Source organism: Loxodonta africana, chromosome 2 (genome assembly GCF_030014295.1).
Source record: "Loxodonta africana isolate mLoxAfr1 chromosome 2, mLoxAfr1.hap2, whole genome shotgun sequence".
Classification (NCBI taxonomy): Eukaryota; Metazoa; Chordata; class Mammalia; order Proboscidea; family Elephantidae; genus Loxodonta; species Loxodonta africana.
The window spans coordinates 218,013,132-218,039,164 of record NC_087343.1 but is presented as its reverse complement, the minus strand read 5'-3'; the positions used below and the strand labels follow the sequence as shown (position 1 = coordinate 218,039,164).

The window sequence follows — 26,033 nt, the reverse complement described above, 5'->3', positions numbered from 1 at the left end:
GCAGAACAAGAGACCATAAGAGTTGTGCTCTTCATTCAAGGTGCAACTTCGTTCCATCAGCTCACTGTGGGAGTTGTCAGCTGGGAGAGGGAGTCTGTCCTGGCATTTTCTACCTTGAGAGTAAATAATTTTGGTTAACCAGAATTTACATAGCCTGTTATGAAAATGGAGCCCTGGTGGTGCAGTGGTTAAGAGCTACAGTGAGCTGTAGCTGCTAACCAAAAGGTCAGCAGTTTGAATCCACCAGCCACTCCTTGGAAACCCTATGGGGCAGTTCTGCTCTGTCTTATGGGGTCGCTATGACTTGAAATCAACTTGATGGCAGTGGACTTGGTTTGGGTTTTTTTTTTTGGTTATGAAAATAAAAACCTGAAGCACTATAATGGCTATTGGGCTTAATTCTTCCCTCTCAGAAAAATGAAAGTGTTTCAAACAAACAAAAAGATGTCATAAGCTTTAGAAGATCTCACATTTGATCTTTCTCATGTAACAGTCTGTAGATCTCTTATTCTCTAGAACATTTCATTGGAATAAATTGCATCCCCAATATGGTACATTCCCTCACAAATTTTTACAAACTAAATGCTATGCAGTTTTGCTGATAGGTGGTTTTCAGCTGGCTGTAAAGAGAAATCTTTACTTTAAAAAATGAAACTTTTGTAGGACAACTTTAAGTCCCTTTTGGGGACAAAGAACTAAGTGTTGGTGAGTCGTGGTGACTTTTTAATTAATTTTGTCCTCAACCGCTTTAGGTGTGGGGGAAGGGAACAAGGATGGTGGGAAGAGGCTGAAATTTCAGGTGTAAGAGAGAATATTTAGGACGGGTAAAAATAACACACAGCTGTGAAGACAAACATCTCTGGTTTCAGTTTGAGCCGGTGTTGTACATGAATCACTGCTGAGCTCTGCCCCTGCTTCGGCCCTGGGGTCTGAACCAGCTTTTCCACTGCTCTGTTCCCTCCATGATTCAGAAATAAAACAGACCCACAAATTATCCTGGAGCCCTGTAGACAATCTCCTCCTTGTCTGGGGTCCTAAAAATACCCTTTGTGGTGACTTACCTCAGTTCTAAACTTCATACCATGAAACTTGATTAGGAGTTTGTTCACTAGATTAGGACTACATGTGTGCTTTTAGGATCCTTAGGAAGAAAACCACCTGAGAAAGGATTTATTTGCTTTCGGGTTTGAGAAAGGCCTGGAAGATTTGTTCCTGCCAAGCTTCTTCTCAGGGGCCCTCTCGTGGAACTGAACGTTTGGGCCTCTTCAGGTCGAGCTGCCAAAAAAAGCCCACTATCTTGCTCCCGTGTACCTTCGTCACCAAGTTCATCTTAGCATGAAATAACCTAATAAACTAAAGAGAATATTCAAGAAGACAGTGCTATTCTAAGAAAGAGTAACAGGCTAAAGACTGCACTGTAGTAAAGATTAGCTGGCTTACCCACATCAGGGGTCTAAAACCAAAACACCAAACCTGTTGCTGTCAAGTTGATTTGAACTCATAGCGACCCTATGGGACAGAGTAGAACTGCCCCATAGGGTTTCCAAGGAGCAGCTGGTGGATTTGAACTGCCAACCTTCTGGTGAGCAGCTGAGCTTTTAACCACTGTGCTGCCCGGGCTTCATCAGGAGTCTACTGAGATGTAATTCTGAATCAAGCACGAACAAAAACAACACACACGGGCGTGTACACATGTGCACGTACACACACAAGCACAGTAAGTTGCTATGTTAATTTGTATAGCGCTTTACCATTTATAAAAGCATATTCACATACACATTTCAGTGTCTTCATAGCACCCTCAAAGGTGGCTTTTGGTTCATTCTTTGAATGAAAAAGTTCAGCCACAAGAGGTGAGGTGACTTGCCCAAGGTCAATCATGGTCAAGGGTGGTTTCCTGATTCTAAGATTACAACAGCCCAACAACCCATTGCTGACGAGTTGATTCCGACTTATAGTGACTCTTTAGGACAGAGTAGAACTGCCCCATTGAGTTTCCTTCCAAGGAGCGCCTGGTGGATTCGAACTGCCCACCCTTTGGTTAATAGCCGTAGCTCTTAATCACTATGCCACTAGGGTTTCCGATTCCAAGATTAGGGGCTTTTGATTGCACCGTAGGTATAAGATAAGCCGCTCACTATTTAGCTGGGGAGACTCATTCATAAATATTCACCAATTCAGTTCCTCATTTCACAGACATTTATCGGGCAAATACAGAGAACGGTGGAGGGTAAAGGAGTCAGTGCACTCTGGAGACCCAGGAAAGGCTCACAGAGAATGTGACCCTAGAGGTGAGCTGGGGCAGGTGAATACTGCAGGTGCCAGGTGGTCGTGGGCAGCAGCTCCAACATCGAAGGTAGAAGGAATAGCAAAAGCAAAGGCCCCCGGGGGAGTGAGTGGTAGGGGGTGATGTGTGATGTGGTCTTTGAGGGCAAAGTGCATGGAGTTGGTGGGTGGCGAAGGCTTTGAACACCAGAGTGCCTGCTCCATGAGAACAGGGATATTGGTGTATCCCAAGCACCTGGGGTGGTACCTGGCATAGACAGATGTTCAGTAAATACTTGTTAAACGAATGAATGAGTTGAGGTGATTCAGGGCTGAATCACCAAGGAGAGTTTACGGAGTTTGGATTTTATCCTAAGGTGTTGTCTTAGTTTTTTAGTGCTGCTATAACAGAAATAACACAAGTGGATGTTTTTAAAGAACAGAAATTAATTTTCTCACGGTTAAAAAAAGAAAAAACTTGACATGGAGTCTATTCCAACTCATACCAACCCTGTAGGATCAAGTAGAACAGCCCCGTAGGGTTGCCAAGGAGCAGCTGGTGGATTCGAACTGCAGACCTTTTGGTTAGCACCCTGAGCTCTTAACCTCTGTGCCACCAGGGCGCCTTATCACAGTTTAGGAGGCTAGAAATCCAAATTCAGGGCACCAGCTCTAAGGAAGCGCTCCCTCTCTCTCTCTCTCCGTCTCTGGGGGAAGATGTGAGAGGTGATCTTCGTCTCAGGTTCTTAGCCCCAGTGTTTCTTGGTGATCTTCGAGTGGCATCTGTCTTCTCCTCCTTTGTGCTCCTTGGTCTCTGCATCTGTGCTGCTCCTTATAACTCAGAAGTGATTAGATTTGGGACACACTGTATGGCCTCGTTAACACAACAAAGAAAACCCTATTCCCAAATGTATCCACAAGTATAGGAGTTAGGAATCCATAATGGTGCAATGAACTAAGGAAGGGGTTATGTTGGAAGTGACTGCTTGAATTCATGTTTGGGGAGATTACTCTTTAGCAGGATGGGGACACTTTCCAAGTGAAGCTCAGAATACTCCAACAGTGTGTATGATGGGGACAAAGGCTTTGGTGTTGGGGAGAAGCATGTGGTTTTCCACTAGAGGCAAGGAAGGAGGATGAGTCTTGAAGAATGGGTAGTGATACGTTTGGGGGGTTTGCCCCTGCCGACTAAGAGAATATACCATCCTCCCAGATTCCATTTTGATTTGCGTTGGATTCTCTAAGGCCTGAGTGTCTCCGCTAAGTGTTCTGAAGCAAGGGTGAGTCAAAAATTTAATGTGTCTAGCGAGCTCAGGTCTCACTTGGGGCACTCTTCAATAAATGAGGTCCATTCACACTCGCTGTGGTCAGAGATGACAACGTAGACTTGGGCTCCATCCTTATAAGCTAATGGCCACATCTGTGTCATTTCACTGTGGGCTCTTTCCACGATGGAATAAACCCCGCTGTAAGTGCACTTTGATGTGAGAAAACGAACGTCAGATGACAAGTTTATTTTGCTTTTCAAAAACCAAAGCTCTAATTTTATATTTCTCAGTATATTTTTAGTGGCATATTACCACCTCTTTGAAAAGAAAGCATTATGCATGTAAAGAGCTAAATGAAGCTGTGGTGTGGGGCTCTGTTTCGCTTAATCTTAAAAAATTAGATTACTTTTCTAGTAAGGGGACATTGGTGGTTCAGTGGTAGAATTCTTGCCTTCTATGCAGGAGACCCGGGTTCGATTCCTGGCCAATGCACCTCATGCACGGCCACCACCCATCTGCCAGTGGAGGCTTGTATGTTGCTGTGATGCTGAACAAGCTTCAGTGGAACTTCCTGACTGAGATGGACTAGGAAGAAAGGCCTCTGAATCACAACGATCTAATTTGCGACTAATCATGAGAATGGCACAGGACCGGGCAGTGTTTCCTTCCATTGTGCATGGGGTCACCAGGAGCCAGGGGCCAACTCACTGGCAGTTAGTAACAACTTTCCTGGGGGTCCAGCTTCTCTCTTCTGATTCTCAGTTGTCTCTCTTCTCATGCCCATGACCTGAGTCTGATTCTTTTCTACTCTGCCCCCTTAGCTCGGGAAATTCTCCTTTCATTTCCTTTCACATTCATTGTTTATGCCAATTACGTCAATGAAGTGTTGGGGAGAAGCATGTGAAATTTAACTATAAATTGAAGTGACTGACTTTTTTTAAACCAAACTTATTAAAACTCATAGCTGTGTCTAAATACACGTTGCCATCTTCACAGTCTCCTGGGAGATTCTGCCGTTGCTCCCACGAGGCTGCCCCCTACTTGGCTCACATCTGGAACATTCTTCCATATCTGCCTTCAGGGACCACCCCAAGGGCATTCATCTGAAAATACTCAGTAGTAATGAAATGGAGTCATGAGGGTTGGTTCAACTATGTTTTATGTCTGTGACTTGCCAAGTGAGGTCCTGTGGCTTAAAGGGCAAATATGTGCACTTAAGACTCCAGCTATCTGGGTTCAAATCCCAGCTCCTCAACTACTGATTGTGTAACCTTGGGTAAGTTATTCAACCTCTCTGTGCCTCGTCTGTACAATTGCTGCTGCTTAGTAACATTTACCTCCTGGAGTTGTTGTGAGAATTAAACAATAGTAACAGCTAACTCTCAGTATTTATCATGTACTGTTGCTGTTGTTGTTAAGTGCTGTCAAGTCGATTTCAACTCATAGTGACCTCAGGTGACAGAGTAGACTGCCCCATAGGGTTTTCTAGGCTGTAATCTTTACAGGAGCGGATTGCCAGATCTTAGCTGGTGGGTTCGAACCGCCAGCCTTTTGATTAGCAACCAAGCGCTTAACCGTTGCACCACCAACGCTCCTTTATCATGTGCTAGGCACCCTTTTAAGTGCTTTACGCATGTATTTGTAGTTGTTCGCTGCTGTCAGGTCGGCCCCTGACTCATGGCGACCCCATGTACAGCAGTCCTGTACCATTCCATCATTGTGATCCGTAGAGGTTTCCTTGGCCGATTTTTGGAAGTACGTCACCAGACCTTTCTTCCTAGTTCCTCTTAGTCTAGGAACTCTGATGAAACCTGTTCAGGATGGTAGCAACATGCAGACCTCCCACTGCTGGACAGGTAGTGGCTGTACACGAGGTACATTGGCCAGGAATTCAACCCCGGGTCTCCCTCACGGCAGGCGAGGACTCTCCACTGAACCACCACTGCCCTCGCCCACACGGTTACTGTAATACGAATACGTGAAAAGGGCTTTGGCTCATCCCTAGCATGGTAAGCAGCCACATACTGAACAGAAGAGAAACCCAATAAGGTCTGTAAGGATTTGTTTATTGACCACGTGTGTGTTGAGCTTAACCACAATGCCCTGGGTGCTCTCGAGGCTTAAGTATCACCTTATTTAATGCTGACGAATTTGAATTTAAAGTCTAGACATTAGGTCATTGTGGAAACCAGGGGAATATATAACACTGTATCTCTTGAGGTTTTTCATTTAATTATTTTATATATATATATGTATGTGTGTGTGTGTGTGTGTGTGTATATATATATATATGCACTGATCTGTCTGGTTGGCCAGGTCTCACTAAGAAACAGTGTCAAGAAACAGTCCGTATGAAGAATTGGCTGAGACTGCCCAGTCTTTTGATTTCTGTAGCTGAGGGAGCTGAGAGCTGTGTGCCTGTGCGCCTTGCTTTGTGATTGGCTGCTGCTAACCCTGTGTGGGTCTGTTATGAGTTGCTGGCAGGATACTGCCTACCATATCACTGGTGTTCTTGTCATGCAAAGCCGAGAGAGAAACTTCTCTCAAATCTGAGACCATGAAAGCTTTGCTTCTGCTGAGATACTGGTTTGTTTTTATCTTGTTGACATTTTGAAGCTTCCCCCTTTGCTTTGGCCAGTAGGAAGCTCAAAGATTAATTGGTATCCTACCTCTAACATCTATGAAGGACCATAGGAAGCTTACTTGATGTGCTGATTTAATCTCTTGATTACTTTTCTGCCCTTATTTCCAATTCATTTACATTCCCTCAGGTATTTATGTTATTTTGTCTTATATGCATTCTTTTATAATCCACTTCTAACTTCAAACGTTTTGAGGAAGAGCAGGGGAATAAAACACATTTAAAACGATGCACATGTACATGTAAAGACAACTCTAGAGTTACAGAGACATCCCAGGGTGGTACAAACAGTTACCATGCTCAGCTGTTAATCAGAAGGAAGGGTAGAGGTTTGCGTCAACCCAGAGGTGCCTCGGGAGAAAGGCCTGGTGATTTACTTCTGAAAAAACAGCGATTGAGAACCCTACGGAGCACAGTTTTACTCTGACATGCATGGGGCCACCGTGAGTCGTAATCGACTCAAGAGCAACTGGTAAGTCGTAGAGAGCTGTCAAGGCAACATGTAGGGTTTTTTCCCTAGAAAACTATTAACATAAAATAGACACCTGTTCGTCCAGGTGGCTTCCAGGCAGCTGTGCCTGGAGACTTGGAAATGGGGTTTCCCCATCCAGCCCTCTGATTCTGTAATCCTACGAGAACCTAATTGAGTTTGGCAACATGTCCTACTTTTTGCCTCAATTTTAAATTTAGCAAAATCGGCATTGTCTTTGCCATGTTCTTGTACCATTACTTCAAAATACTTGTGTGTTTTAAGTCAAGGATTATGTTCTCAGCTCACCTGAACTGAATGCCCCCAAGTCACTGTAGTGGTTAGTTATTAGAGGCTCAACTGGCCGATTTAGAGCCCTGTTGGTGCAGTGGTTAAGAGCTCAGCTGCTAACCAAAAGGTCAGCAGTTCGAATACACCAGCCACTCCTTGGGAACCCTGTGGGGCAGTTCTACTCTGTCGTGTAGGGTTGCTATGAGTCAGAATCAACTTGACAGCAACATTTTTTTTTTTAGGTCGATTTAATTGGTCATGTCTCCAGTTACCAGAAGAAGCAGACCTTGAAGATCATGTCATCTTTCTGTACTATTTCAGGGTCACCACAATCATGCCCACATGCCATGGGGGTTTGTGTGATGGCTGTAGAGGCCACCCTCCCCAAGTTGTACACCCTCAAGGATGTTGTGGGGGAGTTGGAAAGTGATGTGACCCACTTTTTGGCACCCCAGCTGCCCAATTCCTTCTCCAAAATCTTCATTCTGAACCAGCCTTCCTCTCTTCTCATGGGGCCGGACTCCGGGCCAGTGTGGAATTTCTCCTCTGTGAACACAGGGAAGCAGCTCTCTGCCCAGCTCCTATTCCCTCTTACTGCTGTTGCCACGTATTGTATGGGGGATGGTACCATCTTAGTGGTGTAAACAGTTAAGCACCCAACTACTTGCCAAAAGGTTGGTGGTTCAAATCCACCCAGAGGTACCTGGGGAAGAAAGGCTGACCCTCTGTTTCTGATAGGTCACAGCCTTGAAAACCCTATGGAGCACAGTTCTATTTTGCACATAGAACCCAGACATATTTGAGAATATGGTTAAGAAACTATAATTTTTATATATCCTTAAAGGGAAAGAAGTCTAAGCCCCAAACAGTAAGACACGGACATTTCATATTCACCAAATGGTTATCTACTTAGCAAGCAACCAGTCTAGCCTCAGAATTTCCACAGGAACTACTATAAAACCATAGGTATGTACCAAGAACGCAGCATGTCAAGGGATGCTCTTTGCTATTCATATTTTAAGAGCAATGCATTGAATGTCCAAACCCTTGTTCTGTCGGAAGAGAGACCATGTGGTTCTGATATTGTCTAAAAGAGCTAAGCAAATCTCCGGTGTCTTTGATATTCTCTGCCACTTGGATGAACAGGGGTATGAAACACCAAGCTGTTTATGAAACGTTTCTCCGTGGTGACTCTTCAGTCTCCGAAGGCACAGTGGTCGCGTAGCTGTAGCGCAGAAAGTAAGGGAGCAGATTTCTGTAGCGCAATTATTGTTTTTATCACACCAGGGCAGAGAGCTGTATTTATAATGAGACTTTCAAGTGAACACTTTGAATGATCTGACTCGCGATTAAAAAATGTTTGTTTCTTAAATAACAACAAAAAAAAAACTGCCATCGAGTCGACTCCAACTCTTAGCGACCCTATAGGACGGAATAGAACTGTTCCATAGGGTTTCCAAGGAGCATCTGGGGGATTCGAACTGCCGACCTTTTGGTTAGCAGCCGTAGCTCTTAATCACTGCACCACCAGGAGTGTCTAAATGGATGCCCCTGGAAGATTCCTCTTTTCTCTAAGAATTGCCCCTAAAAAAAAAAATTTTTTTTTTTTTTTTTTTTTTTTTACCCAGTGCTTAAAAAAGCTAGTTCTTATTTATGCCTCTGTACCTGTCCTGGGTCCCTGGGTGATGCAGACAGTTTGTATTGAACTGCTAACCTAAAGGCTGGCAGTTCACACCCACCCAGTGGTGCCACAGAAGAAAAGCCTGGTGATCTGCTTCTGAAAAGATTGCACCAAGAAATTTCTATGGAGCTGTTCTGCTTTGTAACACATGGGGTCGCCATGAGTTGGAATAGACTGACCGACAGTGGATGGGTTTATACCCCTCCTGGTTGTGTCGCACACCTGCCGTGCTGGGGAGAGAACAATCCCCAGGGCTGTGATGGCGTCGGCAATAGGAATGGTGGTGTGTACTGGAACGCACATCTTAATCCAGAGCAACGTGGGAGCCAGAGGATTCTTGATGCCTTCCTGAAATCAGCGTCTATTTTACCTGTTAAAGAAAAGCATCTTACCTGTTCTTCATGGAGGCAGCCTGTGTGGTGAGGAGCGTGGACTGTGAGTGTTGGTTGCCCAGGTTCAAAGCTCAGTTCTACCTCCTGCCAGCTGAGACCTGGAGCAAGTGCTTCCATGTACTGGGGTTCCACCTCCATAACATGGAGACAGTGTTGGCCCGTCCCTCACGGGGTCCCCGAGGGGACCAACAGGCAACTGCGAAGCTCTCAGAACAGTGTCCACACACACAGAAGGGCTGTACTTTTGCAGTTCCCGTGTCCAAGAGGGTTACCAGTTGCCACAGAGTCAGCTCCAACCCGTGGCAACCCCATGTGTGTTAAAGTAGAACTGTGCCTCCGTAGAGTTTTCAGTGGCCGAATATTCAGAAGTGTATTATCAGATCATTCTTTCAAGGAACCTCTGGGTAGACTCATACCTCCAACCTGTCGGTTAGCAGCTAAGTGTGTTAACCATTATTACCACCCAGGGACTCCCCGAGAGAATTAACAAAGGGAAACGACTGAAATGTGGAAATAGAACGGTTGGAGCCCATTTAACCAATATTTGTTGAATACCCGCTTGGGTCCAGCACAGCAACGGCTCTGTGGGGAGGACCGTCTTCCCTCTTTAAGCTTGGAGTTTCCTTAGATTTATCACAAAAACTATTTATTATAAAACTACTATTTATTTAATTATCCACCATAATTAATTAATTATTAGCAAATCATCAATAATTTATTGTGTAACTGATAATTATAAATAATCATATAAACAATCTGTGATAGTTAAGGTTGTGTGTCAACCTGGCTGGGCCGTAACTCTCAGTGGTTTGGCAGTTGTGATGTAGTTTGACAGTCGTATAATAATGTAATCACCTCCATGATGAGATCTGATATAATGTGATCACCTCCATAATGCACTCCTCTGTGGGTAGCCAATCAGTTGAAAGGGAGTTTCCTTGGGGGTGTGGCCTGCAACCAATATAGGTGGACTTTCTGGCAAGGCTCAAGGGCTTTTGCTTGCTGTGGATCCTGCAGCTGGCTCCTGCTCATCTAACCTCCAGCTCTTAGACCTTGAGCTAGTAGCTTACCTGCCGTCTTGCCTGCCCATCTTGGGGTTCCTCAGTCTCTTCAGCCTGTGAGCCAGAGCCCTTCTGTCTGACCTGCTGATCTTGGCTTCTCCATCCCTTTGCAGGAAAAGCCTCCAGCCCGACCCAGGGACTTGAGACTTTCTGGCCTCTACAACTGTATGAGCCATTTTGTTGTTATAAATCACTGTATATGTTTATAAGCTTTACTGGCTTTGCTTCCCTAGACAACTCAGCCTAAGACACAATCAAATAAATAATTGTTAATAATTAATTAACAAATCTATTATTGTCTATGAAGTATGTTGTATAAAAATTATTGAAACCATGGCTCCATATTATCTTCCTCTCAAGCTAAAACAAAATGCAAGGGGATAAAATTAAAATGAATGTTTTGAAAATAGGGTCTGATGGTCTCATTCTGCTATTTTTCTACAGTGGAAGCTGGGATGGGAAACTTTTTTTTTTTTTTTTTGATGCTTTCAGTGAAAGTTTATAGAGCAAAATAGTTTCTCATTCAACAATTTATACAAAAATTGTTCTGTGACATTGGTTGCAATCCCCAAGGTGTTCAGCACTCTCCCCTTCCCCACCACGGGTTTCCTGTTCCCATCCGTCCATTTTTTCTGTCCCTTCCTGCCTTCTCATCATTACTTTTGGTCTTGTATACATGATTTAACTAAGAAGCGTGTTCCTCACTTGTGTTATTATTTGTTTTATAGAGCTGTCTAATCTTCGGCCAAAGAGTGAACTTCAGGAGTGACTTCAGTTATAAGTTAAAATGGTATCCAGAGGCCATGTCTCTGGGATTCCTCCAGTCTCTGTCAGACCAGTAAGTCTGGTATTTTGTGTGTGTGTGTGTCTGTGTCTGTGTGAATTTGAATTTTGTTCTACATTTTTCTCCCTCTGGGTCCAGGACCCTCTGTTGACATCCCTGTCAGGGCAACTGGTGATAGCCAGCACCATCTAGTTGTTCTGGGCTCAAGCTGGTGAATGCCGTGTTACTTGTGGTCCATTAGTCCTTTGGACTAATATTTCCCTTGTGTCTTTGGTTTTCTTTGTTCTGCTTGGCTCCAGATGGAATGGGACCAAAAGAAGTGTCTTAGGTGGCATAGGCTTTTAAGACCCCAGGCGCTACTCAACAAAGTCAGATGTATAACATTTTCTTCATGAACTGTGTTATGCCAGTTGACCTAGATGGTCCCCATGACCATGATCCTCAGACCTTAGCCCCAATAACTCAGTCCCTCAGGGTGTTTGGGTGTGTCTGTGGAGCTTCTACAATTTTGCCTTGGTCATGTTGTGCTGACTTCCCCTATGTTGTGTACTATCTTTCCCTTCACCAAAGTTAACACTTACCTACTATCTAGTTAGTGATTTCTAGTCAGCCTTCCCCTCCCTCGTACCATCAAAGATTGTTTCTTTCTGCGTGTAGTGATCTCATATAGTATTTGTCCTTTTATGATTGACTTACTTCAATCAGCTTAATGTCCTTAAGATTCATCCATGTTGTGAGATGTTTCATGGATTCATCATTGTTCTTTATCACTGTGTAGTATTACATTGTGTGATGTACCATAATTTGTTTATTCATTTTTTTGCTGATAGGCACTTAGGTTGTTTCCATTTTTTTGCTATTGTGAATAATGCTGCAATTAACATGGGTGTGCACATGTCTATTCATGTGATGGCTGTTGTTTCTCTAGGATATATTCCTAAGAGTGGGATTGCTGGATCATATGGTATTTCTATTTCTAGCTTTTTTAAGAAAGATCCGTACCGTTTTCCATAGTGGTTATACCATTTTACATTCCCACAAGCAGTGCATGAGAGTTCCAGTCTCTCCGCAACCTCTACAATGTTTCTTATTTTCTGTTTTTTTTTTTTTAATTAGTGTGAGTAATGTCAGAGTGAGATAGTATCTCAATGTAGTTTTCATTTACATTTCTTTAATGCTAATGATCGCAAGCATTTCTTCACGTGTCTTTTAGCCGCCTGAATGTCTTTTTTGGTGATGTGTCCCTTCATATCCTTTGCCCGTTTTTTAATTGGATTATTTGTCTTTTTGTTGTTGAGGTGTTGCAGTATCTTAAATAATTTAGAGATTAGACCCTTGTTGGATATGTCAAAGCCAAAAACTTTTTCGCAGTCTGTAGGTTCTGTTTTTATTGTTTCGGTGAAGTCTTTTGATAAGCAGAACCATTTAATTCTTTTTTTTTTTATTGTGTGTTAGGTGAAACACGAATTAGTTTCCCATTCAAAAATTTACACACATTGATTTGTGGTGTTGGTTGCAATCCCTACAATGTGTCAACCCTCTCTCAGTTTTCCTTTAAACCATGGATTCCCCATGTCCATTCATCCAGATTTTTGTCCCTTCTTACCTTCTTGTCATTGCTTTTGGGTAGGTGTTGGCCGTTCGGTCTCATATACTTGATTGAACTAAGAAGCATATTCCTTATGTGTGTTATTGTTTTGTTTTTATAGGCCTGTCTAATCAATGGCTGAAAGGTGGTCTTTGGGAGTGGTTTCAGTTCTGAGTCAGCAGGGTATCCAGGGATCATAGTTTCAGGGGTTCCTTCAGTCTCTGTCAGACCAGTAAGTCTGGTCTTTTGTGTGTGTGTGTGAATTGGAATTTTGTCCTACATTTTTCTCCCGCTCTGTTAGGAACTCTCTATTGTGATACCTATCAGAGTGGTTGGTGGTGGTAGCCAGGTACCATCTGGTTCTTCTGGACTCTGGCTGGTGGAAGCTGTGGGTCATGTGGTCCATTAGTGCTTTGAACTGATATTTTCCTTGCATCTTTGGTTTTCTTCATTCTCCTTTGTCCTGAACATGATGGGACCAGTAAATGTATTTTAGACGGCCACTTGCAAGCTTTTAAGACCCACACCAAAGTACTCGCCAAAGTAGGATGTAGAACATTTTCTATTTTCTGTATGAACTATGTTATGCCAGTTGATCTTGATGTCCCCTGAGAACTTGATTCCTAGGCCTCAGCCCAGTAACTTGGTCCCGCAAGGTGTTTGGATGTGTCTAGGAAATTTTTATGGCTTTGCTTTGGTCAAGTTGTGCTGAAGTTTTTAATTTTTAGGAGCTCCCAGTTGTCTAGTTTATCTTCCGTTGTTTGTGCATTGTTATAATTTGTGTCCTATTTATGTCGTATATTAGGGTCCCTGGTGTTGTCCCTATTTTTTCTTCCATGATCTTCATAGTTTTAGGTTTTATATTTAGGCCTTTGATACATTTTTGAATTAGTTTTTATGTATGGTTTGAGGTACGGGTCCTGTTTTGTATTTTTATAGATGGACATCCAGATTTAGAGGATCATTGGTTAAAGATATTGTCTTTTCCCCATTTAATAGACTTTAGGACTTTTTCAAAGATTGGCTGATTTATACCTGGGTACTCAGTTCTTTTCCATTGGTCTGTGTGTCTGTTGTTGTACTAGTGCCAGGCTGTTTTGACTACTGTGGCTATATAGTAGATTCTGAGATCAGCTAGTATGAGGCCTCCTGCTTTGTTCTTCTTTTTCAATAATACTTTATTTATCTGGGGCTCCTTTCCTTTCCATATAAAGTTGTTGATTAGTTTTTCCATCTCATTAAGGAATGTGCTTGGTATTTGGATAGAGATTCCATTAGGTCTGTAAATACCTACACCATTTATTCCCTTTTATTGTTTTGACGTTGTTCTCATTTATAGATTGACGTCTCTGCTTCCCTGTTTTAAGTCTTTTAGCTTTGTTTTATTATTGAGCATTCTTTATCTAGGTTGGGATCTGGCTCATGCTGTCCTGTGTCCTAGACTCCAGTTGTTCTCTGAAGTTTTGGATTCTCCAACTGAAGGACTCTCTTTAATATTTTTTGTAAATTTGGTTTGGTTTTTATGAGTTCCCTTAATTTCTGTTTATCTGGAAATGCCCTAATCTTGCCATTGTATTTGAGATAGAGTTTTACAGGATATGTTATTCTTGGTTGGCAGTTTTTTCTTTTTTCGAAGTTTTATATATGCCATTCCATTCCTTCGTGACTGCATAGTTTCTGCCAAGTAATCAGAGCTTAGTCTTATTGTTTCCCCTTTGTAAGTGACTTTTCATTTTTCTTGAGCTGCTCTCAGAATTCTTTCTTTGTATTTGGTTTTGGCAAGTGTGATTATGGTACGTCTTGGTGACTTTCTTTTGTAGTCTATCCCCTGTGGGGTTTGTTGAGTTTCTTGGATGATCAGCCTTTTTTCTTTCATGAAATTTGCGAACTTTTCTATCAGCAAATCTTCAACAACCTTCTTTGTGCTTTCCGTTTTATCCTCCTGTTCTGGAACTCTGATCGTGCACAGACTTTTACTGTTGATTGTGTCCCACATAATTCTTAGGTTTTCTTCATTTTTCTTTATTCTTTTCACTGATGTTTCCTCAAACAAAATGCTGTCCATAGATTTGTCTTTAATCGCGCTGATCCTGTCTTCTGTTGTTTTAAATTTGCTCCTAAAACCTTCTATTGAGTTGCCCATTTCTGAAAAATTGTTGTTTGTCTTTTGAATTTCTAGTTTCTGTTTTTGTGTGATTTTGAGTTGTTGATTTACTTTGACATTTTTGTTCTTGTGTTATTTTCCTGAATTCTTCTATTGCTTTGTCCATGTTTTCCTTAATTTTGGCTGTATTTTGTCTGTGCTTCCTATGATTTTGTCCATTTTTTCCTTTGTTTTTTCTATATGTTCTTTGATCTTTTTCCTAATCTCTTCAAGAGCCCTAATATTAGTCTTTTGAATTCCATATCAGGTAGTCCCACTGCCTCTTCTTCTACCAGAAGGCCATCTGATTCTTTATTTTTAGTCACTTGCTGGAGCCATCTTGTCCTGCTTTTTTATGTTTTGATATTGTCTGCTGTCTCTGAGACATTAAGGTATTATTTTCTTTGTTGTTGTTGTTAGGTGCCGTCGAGTCAGTTCTAACTCATAGCGACCCTATGCACAACAGAACGAAACACTGCCCAGTCCTGCGCCATCCTTACAATCGTTGTTAAGCTTGAGCTCATTGTTGCAGCCACTGTGTCAATGCACCTTGTTGAGGGTCTTCCTCTTTTCCGGTGGCCCTGTACTCTGCCAAGCATGATGTCCTTCTCCAGGGACTGATCCCTCCTGACAACATGTCCAAAGTATGTAAGATGCAGTCTTGCCATCCTTGCCTCCAAGGAGCATTCTGGCCGCACTTCTTCTAAGGCAGATTTGTTCGTTCTTTTGGCAGTCCATGGTATATTCAATATTCTCTGCCAACACCACAATTCAAAGGCATCAACTCTTCTTCGGTCTTCCTTATTCTTATACTGTATATTGACAGGGCACTGCCACTATTATTTTCTTTATTTATAGATTATATGTTATTTGTTTCATCCTGCTTTTTTGTTTTGTTTTGATATGTCAGGCTGGGTGGGCCAGGCATGTTTTGCTGCTTGCTCATACGTGGGTATGATAGTTCTTTCCACCTTGTCCAGGTGGTCAGGGCAGCAGCAGGCAGGGTGAGCCTACTTTGCTTTATACTGGCTTGGTGAGGTGGCTGAGGGTAGACTGGACAAGCACTTCCTGCCTTCTGATGTTGGTCCAGTGGTGTGAGAACTTTCACAGCCCCTTGCCATATAGGCAGGGGTGTTGGGTGGGAATGGTACATGCTTTCATGCCACTATTCAGCAGCTGGTCAAGTGGTGGGGTGTGGGGAGTGTGGGCCTGTTGCAGCAGCAGGCCTAAGTATTGGGGTTGCTGTAGCCACGGTGGCACATCAGGGGCTGGTGGGAAGGGGAGATTGCATATGGGGCTAGGTGGATGGGAGAAAGAAAAAAGAGAGATTGAAAAAAAAAGGTAGCAGGCTGGTGGAGGCAAGGTGGACCTGGGGGTCATCAGGAAAGTGGGGCTACGTGGGACGTACAAAGAAAAGAAAGAAAAAAGAAACATTGCAGCATGGTGGGGGCAGGACCAACCCAGAGTAATGGTAGGCCAGTGGATCTCCAGCCATGGGAGGGAGATGGAGTATGGGTATGGTTGGAAGGAGAAGGAAAAGGAAGAAAGAGAAAAATAAATATAAAATTTTTTTTAATGAAAAAAAAAAAAATGGCAGTGCAGGGGGCCCAGCGAGCGGGATCAGGGCAGACCTGAGGGCCAGTTAGAAGGGAGGGAATGTGATGTACGAAGGTAAGTGGCAGGAAGGTGGGGGCGGGGGAAGAGAAAGAAACAAAAGCAAAAAGCAAAAAAATGATAGTGGGAGTCAGTGGGTGGGGGGCAAGGTAGACTGGGGTGGGCCGTAGGCCAGTGGCTATCTATCCCAGGTGGTAAGGGATGGCCTGGAGGGATGGGCTGGAGGTGACATAAAGGGCTAGGTGGGAGAAAGAAAGAAAATGAAGAAAGGGACAAAAAGAAAAGAAAAAAAATGGCATGGCAAAAGCTGGCAGGTGGGTGCACGGCAGACCTGGGGCGGCTGTGGGCTAGCCATGGGCTAGCCGTGGCCTAGTCATGGGCTAGCGGTGGGCTAGTGGCTCCCTAGCTGAGTGGCACAGTGTAGCCTGTCAGGAAGGGGCAGAGGTGGCACATGGAGGCTAGGTGGGAGGGAGAATGAAAAGGAAGAAAGAAAAAAAGAAAAGAAAAAAATGGCAGGGCAGGAGCCAGCTGGTGGGGGCATGGTGGACCCAAGGCAGCTGTGGATCAGTGGCTTTTCAGCCAAGTGGTGTGGTGTGACACATCAGGAAGGGGCAGAGGTGGTGCACTGGGCTAGGTGGGAGGGAGAAAGAAAAGGAGGAAAGGAAAGAGGAAAAAAATGGCACAGAGAAAGCTGGCTGTTGAGGGTGGGGCAGACCCAGGGAGACAGCAAGCCAGTCTCTCTCCAGCCAAGTAGTGTGGCATGGCCCATTTTGAAGCAGCGGAGGCAGCATACAGGCAGAAGGGTGAGGGGTGAGAAAGCTTGTTTCTCTGGTTACCAGGTGCTCTGTTTCCTGTTGGGAGCTCTGTGAAGTTGCCTTTCTGTACTCCCTGTCCAGGGTCGTTGCTTCTGTGCTCCAAGATGGTGGCGCTGTGCTGCGTTCACAGGCAGGGTACTTCTACCCCGTATATCTCCTCATTCTCTGTTCTCTGTCAGTTTCTTCTTCCATACGGTGCTTGATCTAGTTCTTTACCCCTTCATTTGTTGCTTGGGGTTCCAGGATTGACATTTGTATCTGTTTTACTTGGCTTTTGGGTCTTTGCTGCAGAGGGACAACGTGATGCGTCTGTCTATAGTGCCATGTTGGCTCCACCTCCTGGGGTGGAAAAGTTAATGAGATGAATTATGTTTTGTGGTTGTAAGACAAAAACAAAGAAAGCTTATTGAACGTGGATCCCAACTGTAAATATTTACACACATTTTTGGAAGCTGCGGCAAAAAGCAATTTAATAGCTCATCACATCTCTGGGTTTGGTGGGGGATCTATTTTAGTGCCATAGAAAACCTCTTGCCTAGAGTTCTCATCCTCAGACATGGAAATTAAATTATTAAGGACTGAAAGAAGATGAAAGAGTTGGTCTAAAAGGTCCATAATCCCAAATGCCCCTTTCTATAATTCTATACATCTCTTGGGCCTTTAACCTTTTAAAGATTACCTGCCTGGCTGGAGAAGAAAGAGTTTGCATGGTGCCTTGTATATAGCAGGCACTCAATAAGAACTGCCTTAATGGATTAGTAAATGAGTGAATCTGAACAAAGCTCATCCTAGAATTTATAATTTTTCCTTGAATTATACTCCATTTAGCCTTTTTTCTTAAAGAGTCAAATCCCTCTAATTTTTCCTCCCCTAGTAACTTTGTTCCTTGAGACAAATACTCTACAACATACACACTCCACTCAGCTGATGGAATTTTCCAAGGGAATAGGAAATGAAGTCTCAAGTAAAGACATTCTGCGTTTTGATATTTCGGATGGGTCTTTTAGAGATAAATGTCTGAAGCCAGGAAAAATAGCATCAAGAGGAAATACTACATGTGTAGACAGCATTGGAAATATAAGGATGTGTACCATGGGAACTCAGACCATTATTGTCCATTTCCTTCATGTTAGTACAGCTGTCTGGTGCAGCCAAGCAGGGCTGTGTATTTCTAGGCTGGTGGTAGGATCTTAGTCCTTCCGAACCCTGGACCCTTACTATAACTCCCATCCACAGTTGTGAGCTAAACCTATTGTCGTTGAGTCGATTCTGACTCAAAGAGACCCTATAAGACAGAACAGAACTGCTCCATTGGGTTTCCAAGGCACTAATCTTTACAGAAGCAGACTGCCATATCATAATCCCATGGAACTACTAGTGGATTCGAACCACCGACCTTTCTGTTAACGCCCAAACACTTAGCCACTGTGCCACCAGGGCTCCTGCTTCCTCCTTATTGTTAACACTTAGTTTCCTTTAGGCTCCAGACACATTTGCAAATGATGCTAAGAACAAGCCTATATTTTCAAAGTTTTAGATGTTGAGCTAACACTTTCCAGTACCCAGGGCCCTTCATCTGCCCTTCCTGTCCACACCCCTACCGTGGCCTTTGGGTCTGGAATAACCTACACCATCCCACTTCCAGCCCTGTTCCATGCAGAGAGTGTCCTCCTGCCTCAGATATTTTGACATTCTCATTCTTGAAGGCCAAGTCCATGCCAGGCGTATAGTTCTGTGATTCTGCAAATTCACTGCAAAACTCCAGCTGACCAAGTGTGGAGGAGAAAAACATGGGTTAGTTGGAGTAGAACTCACAACCTCTAGGAACTCAAATCGTTGGGACAAAAATCTAAAATACAGTGGCTGTTTGCAGATTCTCAAGAATCTGAAAAATTATGTAGTAGAGGGAACTTTGGAGGCAATTTCCGGAAATACACCTTAGAAGATACAATCCAAATAGCAAAACTTTTTAGTCCCAGTGACACTGGGTTAAAACCATCTGAGAAGACAACACTGAAATATTTTTCTGTTTTCAGGCTAAGCTGAATTTTCTGTTGGAAATTTCCCAATTAGATACAACCTCACCACGTCTTTTAGCTTTTAAATCTCGCTTAATTTTTTTTTCTCTTTCAACTTTTTGCAGAAAAGGTAGGCTTTATCTGAATAAATGGGACTGCTACAGAGGATAAGTATCTTCTGAGTCTTTTCTGCATCTGTACACAGAATGTCATGTTTCCCTTTCCGGGAGTCCCTACAGGGCTGTTCGGATCTTCTCCAGTGCTCCTCCAAGGACAAAAGCTCCTCTCCCTGCTCTGCCTTTCTTGCTTGCATCTGAGCTTGGAACACTGTGACTCTTCAAAGCTCCATAGCAGAAGATTGGCTGCAGGGGCTTGGCATGCAGCACAGGAATTCAAACAGATCTTGAAGAGGAACATCATGTTTGCTCTGGAATAAACCTTGCTGAGCTGTGAATCCCTCTCGTGCCTCCTCCCACCACCTAAGTACACACCTGTTAGCCTTCATACAGTGAAAACCAACAAAGTTCGCCCTTCCTGTGAAGTCTCCAATCAGTTGACACAGATGGAGAGTTTCATAAGGAGTTGGCTTTAGACATAGACCCAAGTAGCACCTTTGCTTCCCACGTGCCTACCCTGTGCTTCAGCCAAACGCGGGGACTGCATTTACCTTTTCACCCTTGGTCTCTCTCCTCCCTTCTTCTCCAGTCTCCTCCATGTTTCCTTTCCCTGATTCTCTCTGTGCATTGGGGAAAACCACACAACATGCTTTCCAACCGCAGTAATAATGGAAGACTTTACCTTCTTCTTCTCCTCCTCCAGGAACTCCCCAGATGAATGCAGCGTGGCAAAAGGCGGGAAGATGGTGGGCAGCCCAGACACGGTGGGGATGAACTACGGCAGCTACATGGAGGAGAAGCACATTCCACCCCCAAACATGACCACGAACGAGCGCAGAGTTATCGTCCCGGCAGGTCAGATGCATGCGAGCTTTACTCTTTACTGATTGTAAATGGAAGCCAGCAGAAGTGTGTCCTCCCAGGCAACACACTCACTGTTATTTTTGTTGTTAGGTGCTGTCGAGTCGCTTCCAACTCATAGCTACCTTATGTGCAACGGAACAAAATCCTGCCCAGTCCTGCGCCATCCTCACAATCATTGCTAAGTTTGAGCCCATTGTTGCAGCCACTGTGTCAGTCCATCTCATTGAGGGTCTTCCTCTTTTTTGCTGTCCCTCCACTTTACCCAGCATGATGTCTTTCTCCAGGGATTAGTCCCTCCTGATATGTCCAAAGTACATGAGATTAAGTCTCACCATTCTCACTTCTAAGGAACATTCTGTCTGTACTTCCAAGACACATTCATTCTTCTGGCAGTCCACGGTATAGTCAATATTCTTTGCCAACACCACAGTTCAAAGGCACCAATTCTTCTTTGGTCTTCCTTATGCATTGTACAGCTTTTGCATGCATATGAGGCAATTGAAAACACCATAGTTTGGGTCAGACCCACCTAAGTCCTCAAAGTGACACCTTTGCTTTTTAACACTTTAAAGAGGTCTTTTGCAGCAGATTTGCCCAATGCAAATCTTGACCGCTGCTTCCATGGGCATTGATTGTGGATCCAAGTAAAATGAAATCTTGACAGCTTCAATCTTTTCTCCATTTATTATGATGTTGCCTATTAGTCCAGTTGTGAGGATTTTTGCTCTCTTTATGTTGAGATATAATCCGTACTGAAGACTGTAGTCTTTTATCTCCATCAGTAAGTGCTTCGAGTCCCCTTCACTTTCAGCAAGCAGGGTTGCTTCATCTGCATATTGCAGGTTGTTAATGAGTCTTCCTCCAGTCATGGTGCTTCTTGGATTATTTGCTCAGCATACAGATTGAATAAGTATGGCGAAAGCTCTACTGAAACCTGTCGACCATTGGCGACCCTGCTGATACTTGAAACAGTGATGGCATAGCTTCCAGCATCACGTCACCACACAAGCCACCACCGTACAACAAACTAACAGACGAGTGGCGGAGTTGCTCACTGTCTGCAGTAAAATGGGAAAACTAAGGGCAAATTCACACTCACACACGTACACACATGTGTACCTATATGCGTATATGGAGAGACCCAGGCAAATATGCGTATGCTCATACACACATACCCATACGAAGAAGCGTGTATATACACAGAGGTCTGGACAAATACACATGCACACTTGCACACGTGCACATACTCATATACAGGCATGCCTTGTTTTATTGTGTTTCACTTTATTGCGCTTTGTGGATATTACATTTTTTATAAATTGAAATTTTGTGGCAATCCCGCATCGAGCAAGTCTGTTGGCACAATTTTTCCTACAGCACGTGCTCACTTCATGTCTCTGTCACGTTGTGGTAATTCTCACAATTTTTCAAACTTTTTCAGTATCATTATGTCTGTTATGGCGATATGTGATCAGCGGTCTTGGATGTTACTATTGTAATTGTTTTGGGAGGCCACAGTCTGTGCTATTGCACACTTAATAGACTAGAGTGTAGTGTAAACATAACTTTTATATGTACTGGGAAACCAGAAAATTCGTGTGACTCACTTTATAGCAATATTTGCTTTATTGCAGTGGCCTGGAACCAAACCCGCAATATCTCTGATGTATGCCTGTATGTGTGTGTATCGAGAGGTGTCTGGGCAAACAAATACAGACACTCATGCATACACACACTTAGGTACATAAGTTTATATGTGCATGTGTATATATATCTGTGTGTGTGTATATGTCTACAGACAGAGGTCCAGGAAAATAACACATGTGCACATTTGCGCGCACACACACACACACACACACGTCTCTTGGTGGCACAAACGGTTTACACTCAAGTGCTAACTAAAGGTTGGTTGATGGTTCGAACCCACCTAGTGGTACCATGGGAGAGAGTACCTGGTAATCTGCTTCGGTAAAGATCACAGCCAAGAAAACCCTATGGAGCAGTTCTACTCCGTAGCATATGGGGTTGCCCGTGTGTCAGAATAGACTCAGCAGCAACTAATAAAATAGCAGCATATGTAATCGTAAACACAGAGGTCCAGGCAAATACACACGCACATTTGCACACACACGTGCTCGCACATACACACGCATGTATGTATGTGTGTGCATGTATGTCTGTACACACACACGTACAGAGGTCGGGGCAATACACATGGATCATACACACATCTGCATATTTATGTATAATGTATAAAAATGTATAGTACATATTAATGCACGATGATCTATATTATATTAATACATTAAATAATAATGTATTAATATAATAATAAAATGTATAATATATAAGTGTATATATGGAGAGGTCCATGAAAGGTGACTTTTTTAGGGAGGAATTGCCCCGTTTTCTGAGATTATTTGGAGCTAAATATCCTTTCTTGTAGAAAGTGCTGTTTATAAAAATAGTCTTCTTTTTAAAATTTTCAAATCTGACAAAATAAAAAGTTGGGAGCCATACATTGTTCTTTCACATGCTCGTAAAAACCCAGACTTCTAGATGAGGCTGGTCTGTAACAGATTCTGAGAGCCAGAGTAATTCTTTACCACAGAAGTCATCCTAAATTCATCTCGGAGCAGTAGCTCTTCCATATTGGACGAAAATGCCAGGAACTTACTTATTTAGCAAGACTTTTTTTTTTTTTTTTAAGTGGTAATAAGAATGACTTTAAGCTTCTCAGAGGAAGTGTGCTCCAAAAACTAAAAATATCCTAACAACAACAACAATGGTTATTACTTAGGAGCCCTTACTCTATGTGAGGTATTTTTGTAACCAATTTATAGACAACATCTCACGCAATCTTGGGAAATAGGTACTATGAATTTCCAGATGAGGACAATGTAGATCAGAGTGGGCAACTCCTTTTCCAGGGTCACACAGCTAATAAGAGGCCAAATTAGAACTCAGGTCTGCCCGACTCCTTCGCTCTCTTCCTGTCGGCATTGAATCAAACCTCAGCTCCTCCCAGTGGCTCTTGGTCTCCCTTCTGTCACTCATTCTAGCAGTTCTGCTTCAGGGACTCCAACTTGCTGTTACCTTAGCCCAGAAATTTCGAATTCCAGAAAGTTCCATGCCTCTGTTCTTCATTCAGGGCTCTGTGTAAACACCACCTCCTCAGAGAGGTCATTCTTGACCACCCCATCTAGAGTTGCTCCACCCTGCCCGTGACTCTCAGCCCCCACCCTGCCTTATTTTTCTTGATTGCATTCATTCCCATGGATCGGTATATGGTGTATTTATGTGAAAGTTTGCTTATCAGCTTCCTCCCTGTATAGAACGTAAGCTTCCCAGAGGGCAAGGCTTTTGCCATCTTCTTCACTGCCCCATCCCCAGTGCCAAGTAAGGTGCCTGGCACATAGTAGGTACTCAATGAATATTAAGTGAGGGGAAGAATGATGAAAGGATGCCTAACCACTTGGCTGCGTTACACGAGTTACTCTTCTGTGCAAATCTAAAATACATGTATGAGTAATATTCATACAGACTCCATTCTCCCTTGCTCCAGGGGTCACCTGGATTCGTCCCTGTGAAGTGTTATGGCAGACAGGTCCAAGTCACCTCCATGGTATGACTTCATCCCTAACCCCACATAAGATCACCTCCAGTGGACTTACATCACCTTCCTAACAGGAGAGTTCCGCGTGCAGAATGCTTGGCAGAACACCTGGCTTGGGTTTATGGACTGGGTTTCTCCTCACGTTTGTTTCTTGGTGGCTGTCAGCAAACTGCATAAAGCCAATTTGGTGCAGTTAGTTGTGCAAGGGATCATATTTTGGGGTTGTCGCTGATCTCAAAGCATGTTGCAAGGTTTTATAGGCGGCAGCGGTGATAAAATCTGATGTGTACTGAATATGATGCCAAGTTTAAAGCTGTTATAATGTTCCTTGAATTGTAGTTAGCATTTAAACAGTTGGCCAATCCATATATTTGGTTTAACCATGGTTGTTGTTGTGGTTGGCTGCTGTTGAGTCAGCCCTCGACTCATGACGACCCCATGTGCAGCGGAACAGAATGCTGCCCAATCCTGCACCATGTCCACGATCAGTTGCAGGTTGGACCATTATAACCCATAGGGTTTTCATTGGCTTGCTTTTTGGAAGTAGATCACCAAGCCTTTCTCCCTAATCCATCTTAGTCTGGAAGCTCCATTGAAACATGTCCAGCATCACAGCAACACGCAAGCCTCTACTGACAGACAGGTGGTAGCTGTATATGAGATGTATTGACCAGGAATCAAACCCTGTCTCCTGCGTGGAAGGCAAGAATCCTACCACTGAACCACCACTGCCCTCACTTTGACAATGGAGACTGAGCTGTTTACTTAAGACCTCTTCACTAGTTGCTGTGCTTGGAACAGGCAGGTCCCATTGCGTAAAACAATGGAATGTGAATGTCCAAGGTGCCCATCCTGGATGTGTAGTACCTAAAGAAGTCTAGAGAACAGGGATGTGCCTGGGAGAGCTAGGGAGGGGAGGGGCACTGTTGCCTTATACACTGACCCGGCAGGAACAGGATGAAGTAGAAATCCAAAGGAAGTCCACTCAAGTCCATCTCACACTTTATCTTCCTCCTTAATTTCTTCCATTGAGGTAAAACAAATTTTTTCATTCTCCAAGAAAGGAAACCCTGGTTGCCTAGTGGTTAAGTGCTACAGCTGCTAACCAAAGGGTAGGCAGTTCAAATCTGCCAAGTGCTCCTTGGAAGCTCTATGGGGCAGTTCTGCTCTGTCGTATAGGGTCTCTATGAGTCAGAATTGACTCGACGGCACTGAGTTTGGTTTTTTGGAAGATGAGAGATTCAATGTGTGGAGAGGCCTGTTCTGAAGACTCTTGCCTTGGTTCTCTGTAGACTTACAGAGCTAGAAAGTGATGCCTGATACTACCTCCGTCTTTTAACAGATAAGGCCATATTTCTGTGACGTCATCAGTATGCTTTGATATCATCAAAATCCTTTTGAAGAGGGCCAGAACTGAGACTTTCAAAGTTAAATAAAATATTTTAAAAACCATGTTTACATGGGGAAGAAGTAAAGAGCCAATTTAATCAAGTCAGAGCATCTGGCATTTCTTATCTATAGTAGGTGCCCATGTCAGAATCAACTCAACTGGGTTTTGGTTTTCACGAGATGTTGGCTTGTTGGATGGATGGATGGATGGGTGGGTGGATGGATGGATCAATGGATCTGCAGATTGGCTGGTGGTATGTTTTTTGGCTAAAGGCTGGTTTCTTTTCCTGAGGAAAGTCCTCTTTCAGCTGTTCCCTCCTTCAGTTGCTTCACACCAATACAGACAGTTATTCAGTTAATGGTATTTGTAAGACGGCTAGTTGTGGCTGATTTTGCAAGTTGTGAGTCTTTCAGTTATTGGTCAAGCTTCATGCACATGTGCTCATACACAGACACACAGATGGAATACACATACACACACACACTCACACACTCCATTGCACAATCCAGAAGATTCCTCAATGTGGCTGTGAGGTTGCAGGACCCAAGGGCAGCTCTGTTAGTTGGTGCTTTTGTGCCTTCAGTACTCGGATCCAGGCTCGTCACTCAGGCACACGTGGGCATGAGTGACCTGGTGCCTCAAACACACAAGATATAATTCTGCAGACTTGGATCCTGATAGCTAGACACATTCATTTAGACTCATACATGCAAATCATAAAGATAGCTGAATGAAAACAATAATTAACCCATTAATTATTTCTAACCATTTTTATTATCAATCTACATACCAGTTTTTATATTCTAGACTTGACAATGACCCTAATACACACCGACAGAAATATTGGTAAATAGACTGAAAGGAGAATAGACTAAGAGCTTAGCAGGTATTGTCTCTGTTCAGATTGGTTTCTTGTACTTGGATCTCAGTTTTGAGGAGTGATTCCCCTCACCGTGATTTTGAGACTCACTATCATTTTTTTTTTTTTTTTATCGTTAGTAATGAGGGCGCTGGGTT

At 43.3% G+C, this 26,033-nt stretch overlaps 1 protein-coding gene and 1 non-coding gene across 4 annotated transcripts in view; both read left to right on the top strand.

The window, feature by feature from the left end:
- Positions 1-26,033, top strand: part of ERG (ETS transcription factor ERG) — a 154,301-nt gene that overhangs the window by 78,426 nt on the left and 49,842 nt on the right. For 2 of the 3 annotated variants that reach the window (XM_023559102.2, XM_010598651.3), the window contains exon 3: positions 19,850-20,001. In XM_023559102.2, coding sequence (XP_023414870.1) covers positions 19,850-20,001 — 152 coding nt within the window. Of the gene's footprint in view, positions 1-10,551; positions 10,907-19,849; positions 20,002-26,033 lie in introns of those variants that run through there. The other variant, XM_023559103.2, reaches the window with a different exon arrangement.
- On the top strand, positions 3,955-4,025 carry TRNAR-UCU (transfer RNA arginine (anticodon UCU)). Its single transcript has one exon. It is a non-coding gene; the product is annotated as a tRNA-Arg (tRNA).